We start from the raw sequence: 19856 nt of genomic DNA on the forward strand, positions 1-19856 counted from the left end.
AAAAAATCGATGGACATAATGAATGATCACTGATCTGTGATCTCTGTTAAAAATTTAAAAGATTTACTCTGTATATATATATATAATACTATGATAGTGCCACGAAAATATATTAAACAAACTAGCAGAGCTGTCAGTTAAAAATGGTTACGAAAATTCCAACCCTCGAATTAGATACATAATACATTGAACTAAACTTTTATAGAGTCTAAAACGTCTTAATAAATTATAGCTAGGTACCTACTATAGCAACTAGCAACTGCAGTATTGTATACCTGTATATTGTATATTATAGTAAGTTATTATTTTTACAGTTTATTCGACTTTATAAATTATTTTTATGCTAGCAGATCGATACTTGTACTCACAACCCCTAACACTCTTTTGAAATTAATTTCTTATTACTTTTTATTATAAAATTGTACCTATGGGACTCGTTATAAAAATTAAATGACAGGTAGGTATATTCTGGCCTACTGTAATATAGATTTGGGCATCCTATATCTCTAAATATCTTTTCATTTATAGTTACTACTTACTAATTATAATAATCGTGGACTTAAATTTTAACCACGGTGCAGGATCATTATCTTAATGGGATTATATAACATTTTTTGATTTTGAATTTGAATTATTCCTAGTCGGGGTAGTGTGCATAACTACGTAGCTTCAGTGGCTTTCAACATTTTTAAAATCTTAAAATTATATTGAGACGTAAATTATTCTTAAATTAACTCCTAACTTTATTATATAAATCATTTACATACTTATTAAAAAATCAATATGAATAATATTTAACTAAGACAAAACAAATTTAATATAGTGTAGTCGTAATTAAAAAAAAAAAATAATACGGTTATGAATTATGACCCAAGTCAAGAGGATAATATGATAATTTAATTTTAATTAAAACTGATAATCAGATTAATATTCTTAATTAAACGATCTAATAGAACCGTTTGATTTAAAAATGCATCATTGTTTGAATTGATCAAAGAAAATTAAAAACGGAATTTTAATTAGTTTTTGTAGTTAGATGATTATTTCGACACTGCAGGCTTATACAATTAACTACTGTTAAGTGTTAGGGAGTTTGATAATAAGATCGGTACCTACTATATAAGGAAATTAAAAATTATATGGCGTTGGATAAAGGACAATAAAAGAAGATTGCTAAAATCATTATTAATATAATCAACTTTGCTTATCACTATATTATGTTATGTTCATTTCGACCTTTTTTTTGTAATACAGTTGCCCATCATTCGATTTTCGGGTTATGCTTCGTTTGCGCACCGCCCGTCTACCTTACGTCGTCAAATTATCGTACCTACATCATTTGCGCATCAGCGTATTTAACAATAGAACTGGAAGAGATTAGGAGTACCCAAAAGTGCAAGCTGTTTACCAACTTTTAGCTTAAAATTTAACTCTTGTAAATCTCCAAATATTGTGTAGGTATTTCCGCTTAAAAATATATACGTCGGTACTTTCGTATACTACGACAATAGATTAAACGACTGAAGTGTATACGGTTGACTCGTAACCACGACCAACCCACCGATTTCTATCGCAATATAATACATCTATTGGTACTTAATAATTGTATTATAAAATATTATATATATTAATTAATTATTGTACGCCATATTGTACTATTATTATATGACGCGTGCATCATTATAAATGTATAACAATTAATATTGAATTTTTAAGTCGACCTAGGCATTGAAAGTTTTTTCCATATTTTGTATATACCCTTCTTCTATTGTTCGACTTGTTGCGCATCGCAAACAATGTACGATATTACTTGGCACAGGTAAACAAACGGTGCGCAAACCATGTCCAACACCGTGGAATAAATAATAAATATAAATATACACTATAATGAAAACTGTTATACTGACTTACTGTATTATCGTTACCTACTTATTACCTACTTATTAGTATAATAGGGAACGAATTAAAAACCATAGTGGGAAGTGCCACTCCCGAAATTTTTTTTTAAACACGGCCTTGGACGAATTTACACGTAGTTAAATACAAAAATATTTACATAGGTAGGTGTTATAAATATTTAAGTACTGATAATTTATAAAATGTGTGAATATAAATGTATACCTACCTATATGAGAAAAAAAATTTTAATCTTTTTTTTTATTTATTTATTATACTCGGGGTTCCTTAACAGCAGGGGTAAACCAACATTTCTTTTAAATTTTCAAATGTAAAATGTGATTCAATTGGCTTTAAAACTACTAAATAATTACCATTATCTATATGACGTGACTGTACCATTAATCGATGCATATTTGAAGAGCGTTATTTCTATAGATAAAATAGAAAAATAAAATATAGAATGTGCACATACCAATATTTTATCACGCACGGCGTAGAGATAATAAAATATATAAACAGTTTTCTCCTCATCGTGATACCGTGATTCGTGGCGACTGAATAATTATATCATGATAATTCCAATTTATTAGACGGATTTTTATCAATTTTTACCGAACGTTTTGTGTATATACACTATACGGCGGTGGTGGGACAGAGAGTGGTTAAATGTATGTATAATATATTATATAAAGGCACTGCAGCACCTACCTAATGTAATATATTATGTCTATATCCTATGCCTACGTGCTGAGATTTTAACATCAATAAACGACAAAATGTGTAAATATGTTTCAAAATATGCGCACACAGACTGTCTAACCTAACCATATTTTATGTAAAAATATGTAAATTAAATTGTTATCATTTCGATTAGAATGATTTAAATCGTGCATATTTATCATCAGCATGCAATTATCTTATTTCAATAAAAATATACAATCACGTGTATTTATATTCGGATGTAACGGATTTCCGTTCCCTATAGTCATTACTTTAATCCATACTAATAAACATTTACAGGATCAAGGACATCATACATAAATACCTATATAGATTAAGTATGCCTATTCGTATTATCATGTTCTCCATTTTTTAATTTGTTGGTAGGTTATCGCTTTAGATCCTGAGCTGACTATTGCCGAGCGATGATTTAATTTTTCTTTTCTACAAAATAGTGAAAATATTTGTAATGAGGGATTAGTGGGATTACATATATTATTTGAAGTTTGAACAATAACAAAATATACATCATGTAGAGGAGAAAACAATGATATGTTATATATAATATTATATAAGTGAACCTATAACGTTAATATTATATATTATTATCTTTAAGTAAATACTAAATATTATACATTTTTAATACGCATTAATTAATACATAAAGATTCTTAAATTTTAAATATTTAGAACTTTAGAATAATGACAAAAATAATTTTAAGGCATACTAATAGTTTTGAATACTGTTTTTAAGTACTGTTTGCAAACATATATAAAAACTAATTAATAAAAAAATATAAAATATTGACAACATATTTTGTTTTTACACAATTTTAATAAAATAAAACAAAATAAAAATATTTTTTTATCATTACACAATATATAAATTATATATTTTTAATAATAATATATTTTAAGTAACAAATTTTTAGTCTATTTTAATATTAAATTATAAACTAATTATTACAAAGTAAAATACGTAAGTAGTAACTATATTGTGGCCGATAAGAACACTATTGGCGCTATTATTTCATTAAAATTAAATTAAAACGTTTGGAAACAAGTGAGTGACAAATAAATTACCCACAGCGAGATTAATATAGCCACAGTAATATATCTTCCTTTCGTCGGTCCACCCAATTCCGCTTTTCCAAAAAACTCAACATTTCTGCGGACCATTAATACAGTTACAGCCAAAATCGCCATAACAGAATATAAAAGAACATTAAAACCGATACGAGTCGACGGAATCTCGAACAAGTTTCCCTAAAAATAAAACCAAAATACAGATGTTATAATAGTTTTATAGCTACGATACTATTAATATATTATATCGATGTGCGCTAAATTTAATAAAAAAAATAATGTTTACGTGTGAGTAGTGATACAAAGCAGAAATAAACCACGGCAGTCCGACGCCCATCAATACTTTTACAGCTATTGAACCTGCGATGTGTATCATAGCCTCGTCTGCGTGGGTTTCCGCTCGAGTGACCATGCAGGCACCCAAAATATCTGGTAGTGACATTCCGAGTGCCACTATTGTAATTGCTGTAATAATAAATTGAAACTAATGTGTAAACTGTTTAAATTAGGCGTAGGACATACAAAATATGACCGTTGAGTTGTTAGGATTTACCAGTCACGGCGTCGTCTAGTCCAATCAAGCAACCGAAAATTGTAGCCAAATCGCCAATTATCGTGGCCATGACCCCTATTAACGTCAGGGAGGTGAAAAATCTGAACCAACCAGAAAACACGGCCGCTGGCGGTATGAAAGCAAATATGACCTTCCAAAAAAACGAAAAAAAGTGCAAAACATAAGTCAAAGTTGTTGCGTTGGTCAAATCGCCACCGTTCACAGTCATCGCTGTTTTAATTTGTTCCGCCCAAGTTTGGCGGTGCAATTCAAGTGCATGAATGTTTATGTTAGTCAGCAACATCAGACGATCGACCACTGAATCAAAATCTAAAAAGCCAAACACACAACAGTTAAAACTCTACTTGAAGTAGACCTTATAATAAAAACACTTGCCGTCGTCACTACTGATCGTGATGGCTATCCTATTAACATTTCCAATTCTGGCACCGCCTGTAGTTTCAAACAATTTGATTTCAAAACATTCGTCTTTCTCTGGACACATGTCATTGATTATTTCGATTCGTAGAATTTTAGCCACTTCTTTATCTTTGAAAATGATTTCACCCTCGCCACCTATATAATCTCGCCCGGAAATGGCCGATTCATCGATAGTCTTCCATTTGACACTGACCTCGCTGTCTGATCCATGCGTTCGAACAATTGGCACCTCGACGAACCCAGTGCTCTCTTTTACCAAAAGTCCTCTTTTACCAAAGCTTATAATACCCGGTTCTAAAATAAAATAAAATAACATAATTTAATACTTGCATTAAATACATTTTAAGCAAATAAACAAATTTGTATATACCATCGTTGTCGATTATAGTCACTTCCATGATTGAAATACAACCTAGTTTTACAGATAAATCTTTATGATGGACCACAGACAATCTAAGGAAAAACTCTTCATCTGGTTCCCATTTATTATCATCAAGTATTTCAATACTAATCTAGTTTGGAAAAAACAAAAATAAATCCATAATATTATATAGATATAAGTATTATTATTTATATAATTATTCTGGTATGTCATACTTCTTTTTCTTCTTCATTTTCTTTAAATTCAACAATCTCCTTCACTTTCACAAAATCTTCTCCTTCCTTAGCTGTTCCATTGATACTATCCACTCTGTAATTTCAATATATGTCAATTTGTTTCGATTATAATTTAAATAAAATACTAAATAGTATATCGTGTATAAGTTCACCTAACAGTTGCTTTAGTGTTTAGATTTCCGTGTCGCCAAATGGTGACGGGAAATCGTCCTATATTTTCATTAACCGCGATTGTGGGGGCGTGAAACTCTATTATTGCATATTTTGTTTCATCGTTATGTGACAAAGTAGGCGGCTTATGGTTTAATGTATCGTATCCATTTTCGCCATTTTTTTTTATTACATCATAAACCTATATAATATATAGTAGGGTGTTATATTTTTAGCAGGAGATTTGAATGATAAATATAAATTTGATATTTAAATTATTTATACTACATACTTGTCTGAGATGGTCTTCTAAGACAGGCTCTATTTGCTTGCCACCTGTAAACCGTCTAACTGCTCCAATGCGATACCACATAGCTCCGCGATGTGTTGAATCGATCAATTTGGTAGCGGCCAGTTTTGCTGCGTCTGCATCAGTTATCCCGGAGTATTTCTTTACATTTTTCACGAATTTAATCAAATTTTCCTTGTCTATTTTTCCATTGTTTAAAATTAATTGATTTTTTGTTCCATCTATTACAGTTTACATATGTATAAGCTTCACACAAAAACACGTACTGTTTATTCACCTTTATAATTATGATTAATTATTATACGCTTACTCTGCCCTAAGTCTAGGTCTAGTTGATGTGTGTTATGTTCAGTGCTTTTTCCACACCAATTTTGATCGGTGGCATAAGCGAAAAACATGAGGATTGGAAATAACAAGAACGTCGCCGCAGCTTCCCATAATTCAATGACATTTGGCGAAATTACTTCGATTATTAAAAGGAGCCAAATATAAGCGAAGAAACTAAATGCACCGATCACTAAAAATACCTGAAATAGCACATGATATAATATGTTTAGTACAATTTACTAATATAAAGATTTAGTTAAAAATGCTATTATACTTTTAAGTCATGTATTCTTCTTTTTTCGTTGAAGCCCAACGAAAGTGTACATAAACTAGTAATAATTAACAAATTGAAAGCAGCTGATCCGACAATGATGTTTGGTCCTAATTTTCTAGCTTCAAAATGATGGCCCACCGTTTCAATGATAGACAACAAAATTTCGGGTGATGATGTACCTGTATATTTATTTGCAAATATAATTCAAAAATGTTTATTTGAATTTTAAAATTCAAAATTGTATTATTACTAACCTAAAGCCATCAATGTGAGATTTGCAATCGTTGGATTCCATATACGCACTTCTATTACTTCGGGTTGGTCTGGTCGGAGAGAAATGTCCGAGCCATTTGGCTTCAACTCTTTAGCCAAATAAACTTTTTTTGTATGACTAGTAATTTTGTCAATAGCAGTCATAAATACATCAGCAACAATAGATATTCCCAATAGGAAATAAAGCAACGTAAATAAATAAACAGCCACCCGTACTTTGATTGGCCATAGTCGTTCGTCCAAAATAGGTAAAATTAATCCACCAGGACATACATCGTTTGGTCCCCACGGGTAACTACTTGTATTTCCGTGGCCCATAATTACCTAATGAAAAAAAAATAAAAAATTTCAACTAAATGTTTAAAAGTATCATTACACAGATTAATGTTTTAAATAAGTTGAAAGAACCTAAACAATATTATCAGATAAATAATTAATATATTTACCAGAATGTACAATGTGTCAATAAATAAGTGTTACAAAATTAAAATTATGTCAAGGTGTACAAAAATAAAAAACAAAGGGAAGTCACTCTATAGTAGCACGACCCTTACCAATACACTATCGTAAATATACGCCACTGCGGATTACAGTACTTTATTATACTGACGGAGAATGTACTTCAACAGTAATTACGTCAAATGTTACATGGATCGTATTAAATTTGAATTTAATGAAAAATCATTGCTTACGAAATATGATTCTGAGCAGTCAGCCAAGGATGTTTTATAATTTATTTATATTATAAGTATAGTTATGATTAAATATGATCTTTTTATTATAACTACGGTAGGTTTAAACCAGTTTTTGCCTAAAACATCGAATATATTTTATTTGTGTTTAATATTATAGTTATATACTAATATTGCATACGTATTAACTATAAATATATACCTAATCATATATTTATGCTATCAACTTATAAGTTATAAGTAAATATACCGACAAACCGTAAAATGGCTTGAATAGTTTTACGGTGTAAATATCCAAATTATTATATCATACAATTATTATACGTTAAAAATGTCATGAGTTTTAATTAGAAAATAATATATATATTTTGTTAAACTTTAAACACTGACAAAAAAAATGTACGAAGTATATTTTTGATATTTATTAATTGCTGTAAGAACAACTTATATGAGAAATATTGCATTAAATTTTATAGCTAATATTTAATTTATAAATAAAAATTGTGTTATACCTACAAATAATATGTAAAAAAAATACTAAAAAAGCAGAACATTTCAAATGTTTATAATAATAGTACAAAAGTACCAAAATATTTTGAAAATTATACATTTCTAGAAAAGGCTAATTTAAATATTTGGTAAAAATGTTAAGTACCTATCTATGGTTTTATTCATTTTTAAATCACCTACAATAAATAACAAAAATCAATTTTGTCAATAACTGCAGGTGTTGCGTAAATATTCCAAACTTTCTGTAAATGTTTTTATAGTTTTTCCCCAGAATCCACCCTAAATATTGAGTATAGAAGCGTTTTTATTGGTGTAAAAAATGTCTACGCTAAAAAACACATATCTGCATAGTGCATATATATAACAAAACTAATATACATAGAGATACATTCATTACTCCACCCAGAATCTAAAAATTAGTACCTATAGGTAAAACCTTACGACAGAAACACCGCCCTGCTTACTTATATAGTTTATTAAAACAATTTATTTTTCGGGAACTCCAAATTTGGCCTAAGACCATATTGTTTTTGGACTGATATTTATTTTTCAATTAAACGTTATAATTTATAATACAACTGTAGACAATAATACAAGTTTGGTAATTTAGGTTATGAAGAAATATTTTAAAATTGTTTAAACCAATTGCAGTATGGTAATTTATTATTATATTCAGTGTTTTCATAACAAAATATATTATGTATCATCCTTTTCAATAAATTCTTCACTTACTGCATACTATAATTTTTCTAACAACTAGCCACTAGGTATACATTACGAACTATGAATTGAGTCTCGATGAGGTACCTATGTTAATAGATTATGCACCCCCCAATGTCGTGTGAAATTGTTCATTTATAAGTTTGTTTGATCATTCATAAATTTGTTGATGCGTTAAGAAATGTAAAAAAAAGATGGTTACTTATACATAAAAGCTGTATTTTTAACTTTTATATATTTTTTTTAAATATTGATATTCATTTGTTTTTGACTAATAAATGTATAACGAATGAATGAAACGATGAAATACAATATTTTAAACCTATCTTAACAATATAATATAGTGTTCAATATTGCTATTGACAGTCCTAGCTAATAGTCTGTATTAAATGGAAAGGATAATATTGTTTTTACATTGGAACCAATTAGTAAACTCACTTAAATATTTTCGGTTGCAGTTAATGTAGTTGTTAAATATCATTGGGGACGCAATGTGTATATAAAAAAGGGTTTTTGGGAACCAATAATATTCGTTGAAGCGGTCTACTTACATAGGCACATAACCAAATATTAGATATACCTTTACAAACCTCAATTTCATTTTATTATATTCATTATCTTTAACGACGTGCTTTTTAAAATAATAATAATTTAAACTTTTTCTTTTGGGTTTGGACACTGCAGATTGAAAATAAATGCTGTAGTCATATTATTGTATTTATTATTAGACTCTGAACGGCAGGGAAGTAACCAGGATTTTATTTCAAGGGGGGGGGGGAGTCAAGTTAAAAAAAAAATAATAATAATAATAAATAATTTTAACAATTCTTATTAATTAAGCAAAAATTAAATTCGTAATTACGTACAGAATATGCTATATATATTGTAAAAAAAAATAATTTTTGTTATTCAATAGGTGAAATATGTAAATATAAAGTAATAATTATCGTACTATAATAAATATAAATATCGTATAAATAAAAAAAAAATGCAGGTATAAATATAACATTGATATAATAAAATTATAATTTATAATAATAATTTTATTTTTGATTTTGCCATTATATTCAACACGTCTTTTGGTGAAACTGATATTTCCCAATGACTTAAAAAACATAATTTCCAATTTGGTTTCGAATTAGTGTGTTTACTCTTTTTAAAGTTGAAAATGATCGTTCAACTTCAGTTGTAGATACTGGGAAGGGAGGGTTACCAAAACTCGTAACAAATGGTTCATATTTGGATAAAAAGTCGAATCACACGAGTCTAAAATAGCCATAATATCTGTAGAGGTTTCTTCATTTTTTTTCCACTTTTCACACCAAATTAAATACTAACTCGCTAGTTCAGTGAACGGAGCAATGAATGCATTGGTTTTACAATGTGTGTTTAAAAACAAAAAAAATGATTGATTGGTTAACGCTTTGCTGTGCATTAGGTGTCTAGAGAGTCACTGTAATATATGTATTAAATTTGAATTCAAAGATATAAAATCATTGTATACGAAAAATGCGAAGACGTGCTGTCAGCCTAAAATATCGTGATTAAATTAATTTATTTAACTACCTATAAGCATAAGTTAGTAGTGCTGTAGGTTAAATTCATTTTTTTCGAAAAAATTGCATTTGAAAATGTCATTGTGTGTATAATATATAACAATATACATACTCTAAAAGTTTCAAGTACGAATAATATTTGTAAACTAGAACAAAATAACTAAAATCGTTATTATTGGTTTTAATATGTAATTTCGTCCAAATTTGAATTTAAAATAACTATACGGTTATCCGTTATTGAATTGCGACAAAATAAGAAACTCCATCCATGGATATTAGTTTATCCCAAGTCGTGCTATCTAACTTCTACGAAAATAAACCATAAACCATTCAAGAACTTAAGGAAGAAATTCACCATAACCATCTCATTAATACAATTTTACAACATTTTTCAAAAATCATGAAAATTTGCAAATTATTTTGTATTTTAAAATTATTAAAAATTTATATTTTATTACCTAAGTTTTGAAAATGTAATACAAGATTTTTCATAAGCTTTCTTTACGTGAATTTAAAAAAAGTTTAGTATAAAGTATAAACCAACATAACATTTTTATGACTGTTTGGAAATCAAACTTTGATATAGGTAATTGGATATTTATATGAAAAATAACGATTTTTCATTAAACATTTCTATTTATTTTGTTGTAAATAAAAAATATTACCCATAAAAACTTGAAACATTCCACTGTTACTTAAATTACCCATTTTCTATAATAATTAAAACTTTCAAAATAATTTAACCAATTATAAATTGTTTATACCACGAACCTATTCACATCGTTCTACGATACGTCACATCTTATTGACTTATAAGAATAACAGCTGTTATTAATTAAGACCCGGTGCCTGTTTTTAAAATTATCCGCAATTCTATAAAATTTGAAAATTAAAATTAATATTTTAGTTGCCACCTTAATTATAATACTTTTCCACTAATCTACTTCCCGATATCTATTTAGAGGGAGAGTTGATACGTTGTATAATATCAAAAAAATTGCCTTGTCGGATTTTGATAGCTATTTTTTTATCTCAAAGAAGAACACTTCCTAAAGGCCGCATCAAACTCCAATTTTATATTTTATTTCAAATAATTGTATAGTATAATTTATAAAAAACGCTTTAATACTTTTTGAAGACATATTATAAAGTTTGAGATTAAAATATTGAAAAACTGAGTTCGATGCGGCCTGTAGAATTAACCCTCTATTAGCTAAAAAAAAATTATCAAATTTTGTTGATTCTATACATTACAGGATCATTATTCCCGTAAAGCGTATTTTTGTGTTCAAAATTACATTGGCACCCCGTGCCTTAATATTATATGAAATAACATTGCATAAAATATATAGGTATAATATTATTGATTTGTTTTTAGTGTCGTGGTCATTTCACTAGTGATAATTCGAGATATAGAGATGAAGTTTTAATTTATTATAGTGGTTATTCTGATAGGAACCATATTGAAAACACATTAGAAAAACACAATTCTTCAAGCATTCATAAATTATCTTTATAAATTATAAATCGTACATTGTAGATATCCGCTAAAAAAAAACAGGTTCTATAGCAATAAAATCAAATAGGTAACTACTCAACTTTAAGAGAAGATTTCTCAAAAAAATAGATGAATTATGAATCTTATTAATCAGATGTGTATATTACAATATTATATTACGGAATACAAGATATAGGTTTACATGGTCACAGAGAAATAAATAGTTTTATTGAACATGACGATGGCAAGATAAATTCTCATATTAACTCTTAAATATTATTATTATTTTTATTATTATAACTACTGTCAACATTTTCCTTAGAGCTTAATGAAATGGACAGACGAATTTTAGCAATTCCAATTTCAAGTTCTACAGCTGAAAATAATTTTTTGTCAATGAGAAGAATTAAAACTGACAACAGATCAACCATAACCTGCAGTAAACAATTACATTCCTAGCTTTGAATTGGGAAAAAAAACGATGAAGTGTTGATAAAAAATACATACGAAACTCTAAATGAATTTCTATGTGATAAGTCGAGAAGATTAAATTGTTCAATACAACTTTATGTCTTTATTTTAATTTTTAAAAATAATTACTAAATAAAAATTATTCTGTATTTATTTATAATAATTTTGATTTTTACTGTATTACCTGTACCTATTAACTTTTGGGATTAATTTTATGAGCCTACCCAAAAATTTATTTTCTGGATCCGGGACTGATGTAATATATTATATTTTATTATAAATAAGTTTAACCTACCCGCTACCGCGGTATTAGTGTACTAATAATATAAAAATAAATGTATACACCTAATATAAATTAATTATAAAATATCCTTGGAAATATTTGCTGCCTGCTCAGAATCGTTTTTTGTATGCAGAGCTTTATCATTGAATTCAAATTTAATACATCCATTACAATGACATACCTACTCACTGCCGAAGTATACTCAACGCTCACTATACAGCAGAACGACTTCCTCTGTTTTTCATTGTTACAACTATTGTAATTGCAGATAACTTCAAGGATTAACCGTTGAATTCAGGCCTGTATTTAGAGGGTGGACAGGGTGGGTAATTTCCCCTCACAGGTGGAACTAAGGGGCGGTGTTTTATTTTTGTTTAACGTAATATCATTTTTACATACCTATGTATAATATATATATTGTATATTGTCGATTTTTAGGAGGAAATTAAATAAAAAAAATGGTATAATATTTATTATTGTATTATGCCTAAATATTAGGCACGTATCTGGGACCTCATCTTGGGGGGGGGGGGTTATTTTTTTAGGAATACCTAGTGATAAGTGTATAATATAGAAGAATATTTTTATCTATCTCAGTGTAAATCATTATCACGATTTAACTGATACTATCTTAAAACGTAAATTCGTAATATTATTATGCAAATTTATTTAAAAAAATAGTTGATCATACAATTTTTTATAATCTTATAAGTTTTAAAATACATACTAAGGTGGACTGTAAATGGGCCACCGCCCCCCTAAAATACGCGCCTCCTAAGTGGTGTGAACAGGGATGGGATTGGGATATAAATTTGACCAGGGAAATCTGTACTTATACCGGCCTGTTATGAAAAATATTATACACTCCTGGTAAATGTATTAATACAAATGTATTTATAACTAATTGATTGATTAGTACACTAGTTCGTACTTCTTTGGTAAATGTTTTTGGGTTACTTGTTACTTTATTGATGATCTCATCATCTGTTTCAATATTGCGACGGCAGATATTTAAATATTTTTTCGATGAATGCCTCAAGTTACCAGGCAATCGAGAATGCTCGGATGATTCATGTTATCACTAAGGCATCACTAAACACATTTTTTGGTATAAATCAATACTACTTTACCGGGCGACCTTTTTAGAACCTACGTATATTAACAAGTCAAGAACGATGGTGCAATCAGAATTCAGAAATTGTCGCTCAAACTTGCAGTCAAACTACTGGTTATGTCACCATTTAGCTTGCATCTTATATTAGGTTAGGTCTACACTCGACACTCATCCAACCTTAGAAGATGTCTCCTCTCCCCTAGATGGACTAAACCGAGAGGTCTGTAGGACGTCACTAAGACCTCCAATTTTGTAACAGGAGACAGCATGCGTAAGAAGCCATTACTTGTCATACTTGATACTCAGTTAAAGATCTGACAATGTTACATACATAAAATACTTCATGCATTTAAAAAAAAAAACAAAAATCAGGAACTTAAAAAAACTATAACTTAAAAACCAAAGATTTCCACGGATATTTTTTTTTTTTGCACCACTGTTCTAAACTCGTTAATATATTTATGTGAGTTCTAAAACAAAAAAAGTCCCTAGGTAAAGTAATTTTATAATAACTTTTTCCGCCTATAATTGGATTTCAGATCACTGTGGCGGCCACCGGAAAAATTCCCGTCATCCCGTCAGCCCAATTCTTGCCTGGGTGTGAATGTAAACAAATGTAGAAATGGTACTATCATATTATTACTATGGTATAGAGTTGTATATTCCAATTAGCATATTTTTAAATATACTTGCAGATGCAGTGAAAGTCCAAGGTCCAAAATATACCCCGAACAAATTTGTAAATTCTATTATTTTTTAAATTTTCGTCATAATAAAAAACCATAATATTTGTTCACATCAAAGCTATTATTATTAGTACCCGATTGCTCTTTAGCCTTGATTATGAACAATTCAATACATTTCGACGCTTTTATAAATATATTTTTTTATGCATAATAAAAGAACATACATTTTTTGAAATTGTTCTCGAATTTTTTTAACTAACACGTAAATAACACACAAGTTTTCAACTCATCTGCTCATTATATTTATAACATTTTATACAATTATTTTTCACAGAAAATTAAAAAAATTTTAAAAATACAAAATAATAAAATTTTATAAATAGTATAGGTAATGACTAGAGAGGCTCTCTCGGTAATGACTATTAAGTAGGTAGGTAATAGTATACTATTTGTTGCTAGTACATATTATATGATTGAAACGGATAAAATCCGGGAGACCGGGAATTAATAAAAACTACATTTACAACTCACATGGATTATTTAATACCTATATCTAACTTTATTACAATTTAATAAAAACACGTGACAACCACATTGTCACACAGATATCCATATATACAAATTATATTATATTATAATATAAATATCTGTGGTTATACACAAAGTGTGTCTTTGTAGTTTGTTAGTTTGTTAGTTTTATCATACTGTAATAACATAATCTTATAATTTCAAAATCGTATCAAAGATATTACATTACAAATAGTAATAGTTAATTGACTACGGACATAAATTTGTCACTTTATATAAAACATTATAACCAGTGCTCGAATTGGGGGGGGGGGGTGCGCAGGGGGACGGAGCTCCCCTAATGTTTTTCGTATGGTCTGTGTTGAATAATTGCGCCTTTGGAACGCAGTTTTTAAATCGTTAGATTGAACTCCTCTACTTAATTTTTCCCAATTCGAGCATTGATTATAATATTATATTATATAATACATAGTAATAATTTCTAAAACTTAAATTTGTTAAATAAAAACTGTAAATTATTCTTATTCAAATGTCATAAATTACTACTAGTAAATACTTAGATCAATGAAAATGTAAATTCTCTTATATTATTATGTTATAAATATTATAACCCAATAACTAAAATCAAGTTTCTGCGTATGAAAATTCCAAGTCATCATTTAAACTTTTGAAGTAGGTACCTGCCTACCATTAGTGTTTAGTTTTCATTCAAATGATTAAACTTATTACAATTATTTTGAACTATACATTTAAAGATTTAAAATATTAAAGTTTTTTTCACTGCCCAAAATTGTTAGCAGAAAAAAAAATACGTCAGAATACAATCGATGTATTAGGTGTAGGTATTGCATAATTTTAAACTATATAAATGTACATATTATCAAATAGAATAACTAATTTGTTTAGGGAATTTATAAAAATAATCATGAAACTTTTGAAGTATTTACTAAAAAAATTACATACAGTTCACTTAAAAAAAACCAATTTTAAAGGCCTTTTAAAAGGTAGCACTTAATTTTAATTGCACATTATAAAGTAAAAGATTTTTCTGAGTAGGAACCTATGCTGAAACTATATTAGTTCAATATACAAATTTAAAATACATAACAATTCTCAGAATATAAAATTAAATTAAATGAGTTGCCTTTTTTTTATTTAACTCTTTGAACTACAGGTTGCTATTAAAAAAAGTTAAATAATAAAAACGTAAAAAATCAATATGATATATACAAAGTACGGGCATACAGTAAAAATTAAGATTTATTTTGCCAAAGGTATTGAGTAAGTATACAGCGACTTTCAATTATTTAAATTGACAATACACAAAACGTGTAGGTAGTCTTATAAAAAAAAATCATTTTAATTAGGTAGTTATTATAGCCTATAGGTACTAATACATTTATTTTTATATTCAGTAATTTAAGTACTTGTACCTATCTGTTTATCAAATCACTATTGAAAGGTTTATTTTGGATAATACATATTATATTATATACCCATAAGTTAAAAGTTATAATTTATTTATTGACACAGATACGGCATGTATAACTTATAAGACGTTATAACACTGTCTCTGTGTCTCACCGCGTTTATTCTCGTACATTTCACCCATCCATCTATATAATATTTCTCCTCCTACACTTAGTTCAAACTTTACAATTTACGCAACTATATGAAAACTTAATGGAAATTAAAAAATAAAACTTTAAAATATTTAAATAAATTATACATATACTACAAATTGACGACATCAGATTTTTAAATAAGTATAGGTGGTGAGAAAACTAAATTTAATGTTTTTTTGTGTTTAGGTAAACAAAAATTAGGTTCTTCATTTATAATAAATGTGGCTTTCTTGTACAGAAATAATTTTAAGAAGGTATATTGATGAGGATACACATGGAGATATTTATTTATAGTATATTACAATTTTATTATATGGTTTATTTATTTTATCAGTAGTTAGGTCATATACTTAAAAATATAAATTAAACATGAATTATTACATTAACGGATTATACATATTACATTATGTTGTTATATATATACCACATTAATATACCTTATTAAATATACATCTCTATTATCTATATTCTCCGATACTCGTATAACGTGCAGTAGATATAACCATAACTGTAGTAAACTAGTAATTCGTAAACAAAACTATTAGTACCTAACTAAATTTTTGAGAAGAGCAATAATGCTGCTGCAGTATAGAGAATACACATTTTTAAAAACAATAAATTTAAAATCTTTAAAAATATAAAAATATTTAAATAATTTGCACACGTTTTTGGTTTGATTACTGTGCGTTAACTTGGTGAAAAATTATGATGGTCAGCATAATTATTTTTTTCCCGACTCTACGGGCTACCGTTTAAAACCACCTTTAACACGTAGCCTCTTTTAGGAATTTACCGTGTACCTATACAATTATTACAATGTCACTCCTCACTCCGACTACGTCTCCAAGACCGAATGATCAACGCAGCACAATACGCAGCACCGTATACGGTATACCTATGCTATAGCTGCTGAATGTGACGAGACACCCTCGTCGCCACGAGGAACCCCATTTAAGGCCTAAGGGGACCGAACAATACAGTTGTGTGCGTGTTGAACATCTCCGCGCGATTTGAGAAACAGTAATAAATAAATAAAAATATACAGCCATCGGCAAATAATTTATCGTTGCGCGGGCACCGCAGTTTAATGACTATTATAATACCGATAGTCGATACCTATACGTAGATATAATAGGTACGTGCCAATGCATTTTATAGCCTTCAAATTCGCGGATAAACGACATTATTTCATACGTCTTGTATGGTGTATTTATTTATATTATAAGCGAACACGTAGCTATTACTGAAATATTAAACAAAATAGAAATGTTCGGCGCGTCCTTACGTCACCGGTGCCACTACCACATGAAATATTTATAGTGCCTAAACAAAAAACGACCGCACCGAGTCTCCTCACCTGTATTTTTCTCTGCGGGTACCTATAATGACTACAACTGCCGTACACTGCAGCGACGAAAATCTACGAAACCGATTGGACCGTAACGCGCTCCATTTCATCCAACGTCGTCGTGTACAATTATCGGGTAAGACGTGTACCTATGTGCGTAACGGCGGACCGGAATATTTTCACTTTCGTGGTAATAATATAATAAAAACGAAACCGTTCCCGCAACAGGTAGAGGTATTCTCCCATGTTTTTATTCATATTCGATTTCGCTTTCGCATATAAATCGTCAAAATACAATGACAGTATAAATTATAAATAATAATATAAAATAATATGACGTATTTCCAGAACATACCTATATTACAATATTTTATATCCACTCGAACGGTTTTCGCTGGGCTCTACATATTCCTTAGAATGCACACGCGGCGGGCGACGTAATAATAATACAATACGATAATTATTATTATGATGCGTATGGGCGCGCGCTCGCGAGCAGTTGTTGTTCCCGCGAGTCGTGAAACGCGACTCCCGCTGCCGGCCGCCGCGGCCCGGTACATCCGACGCATGAGCCGCCGCCGCCGCCGCCGCACCATCGGTCATCGCGATACGTCCGTGTTGTTTTCCGCGCGCCCGCGAACCCGTGCGGTATGCACCGGCGGCGGGAGTGAACGGCGGCGGTCCGCCATTCGCCATCGTGTTACCTAAATACCGCTTATCTATAAGGTGCTTCTCTGCTTTTGGTAACCGGTTCAAATTCTGAATTCCCGTTCACGGCCGTCAGCGAAATAATAATATGACCGCAAAACAATTTTACAGCAATAATTAAACGATATTATTATAATGTATAATATATATCGAGATGAACTAGATGAAGCATGACTATTTATTCTTTTTATTTATTGTTCTACGATGTACAAATGTATAATAATTTTAATAAATTCAATGCACTGCTGCAGTGGCGTCAATGCGTCATGTCAGCTGTGTTTCTCGTTTGACTATGTGGGATGAAAAGCAAACTCATCAGATAATACTATAGCTATATTATTATAATAATATGGTAATGCATATTTTAATTATCCTTGCGTCCTACTGAAAATGACGCCACTGTCGCCTCTGACCTATACACATGCATCTATAATAATTATTGTCCCTACCTACCGCCTACGCGTGTATAAAATACCTATACTATTACGTATTACTATTATTATGGCAGCGGACAACTGGTATTTCGATAGTTGTATTATTTTTTAATACTTTTTATACTCGGTTTTTTTACCGATTAACCGATCACTTTATGTCTATATAACAATAACACTTTATAATAAAATACTATCACAAAACAGATGCAATTTTACACTTCACATAATATATGCCACGTGATTAATTTACTATTTAACACACATTATATCAAATAGTATAAATGATTTTGAAAAAAATCTTTTACATTGTTTCTAGTCGTTAAAAACAACATTTTTAAAAAATATGTAGGTATATATTTTAATATTTTTTATCCTCAATTTTTTTTTAAGTTTTTATTTTTTTGAATGACAACATACAGTTTTAATTTTATATTCCAAAGCAGACTATTTTGCTATGTATTTTGATAATTTACTATTTAGGACGAGTAGTTTAAGTTTAAGACTAAATTATGAGTTATAAGTAGGGCTCAGAAATTGTAGAGTTTCATATTATTCTATATGCTCTCGATGTATAGCAGACTAAACTAAAAATCCAAGCTAAACAATGATGAGTTTAAAAATTTAACTATTTAACACACCCAATCACAAACAAACTTAAGGAAATCAAATTATCAATCAGCCCATGGAAAACCACGTAGTTATCACAAGGTCTCGGATTGGACACTCCCGTCCTACACACTTGCACCTTATAATTAAAGAAGACTGCCCGACCTGTGAACTCTGTGACAAAGAACTGACGATCAAACACATCACACTAGAATGCCCAAAGTTCAACATCTCAAATTTGATAAGTTTTATTAAAAATTGAACTTTAAATGCTTATAAAAAAATTGTGCCTATGTATTTTTAATATTTTTCAACTGCTATTGTAACAACACATCAGGAGCCTTGCATTAATTTTTCACGCTTTTTTACCCAACAAACAAAATTTTATTGATATTTATAGAAAAAAAAACTAAAAAAATTTAAAACT

General features: G+C 29.3%; 1 protein-coding gene across 1 annotated transcript; it reads right to left on the reverse strand.

The window, feature by feature from the left end:
- Positions 1-3333: 3333 nt before the first annotated feature.
- On the reverse strand, positions 3334-18218 carry LOC132939475 (sodium/calcium exchanger 3). The gene is made up of 12 exons (XM_061006651.1): positions 18037-18218; positions 6632-6974; positions 6378-6556; positions 6087-6303; positions 5759-5997; positions 5469-5668; positions 5296-5389; positions 5069-5210; positions 4654-4992; positions 4258-4587; positions 3991-4169; positions 3334-3884 (listed from the first exon to the last, which is right to left on the reverse strand). The coding sequence occupies exons 2-12, from the start codon at positions 6966-6968 to the stop codon at positions 3663-3665; spliced, it is 2478 nt and encodes an 825-aa protein (XP_060862634.1). The 5' UTR covers positions 6969-6974; positions 18037-18218; the 3' UTR covers positions 3334-3662.
- Between the last annotated feature and the right edge of the window lie 1638 nt (positions 18219-19856).

Source organism: Metopolophium dirhodum, chromosome 2 (genome assembly GCF_019925205.1).
Source record: "Metopolophium dirhodum isolate CAU chromosome 2, ASM1992520v1, whole genome shotgun sequence".
Lineage (NCBI taxonomy): Eukaryota > Metazoa > Arthropoda > Insecta > Hemiptera > Aphididae > Metopolophium > Metopolophium dirhodum.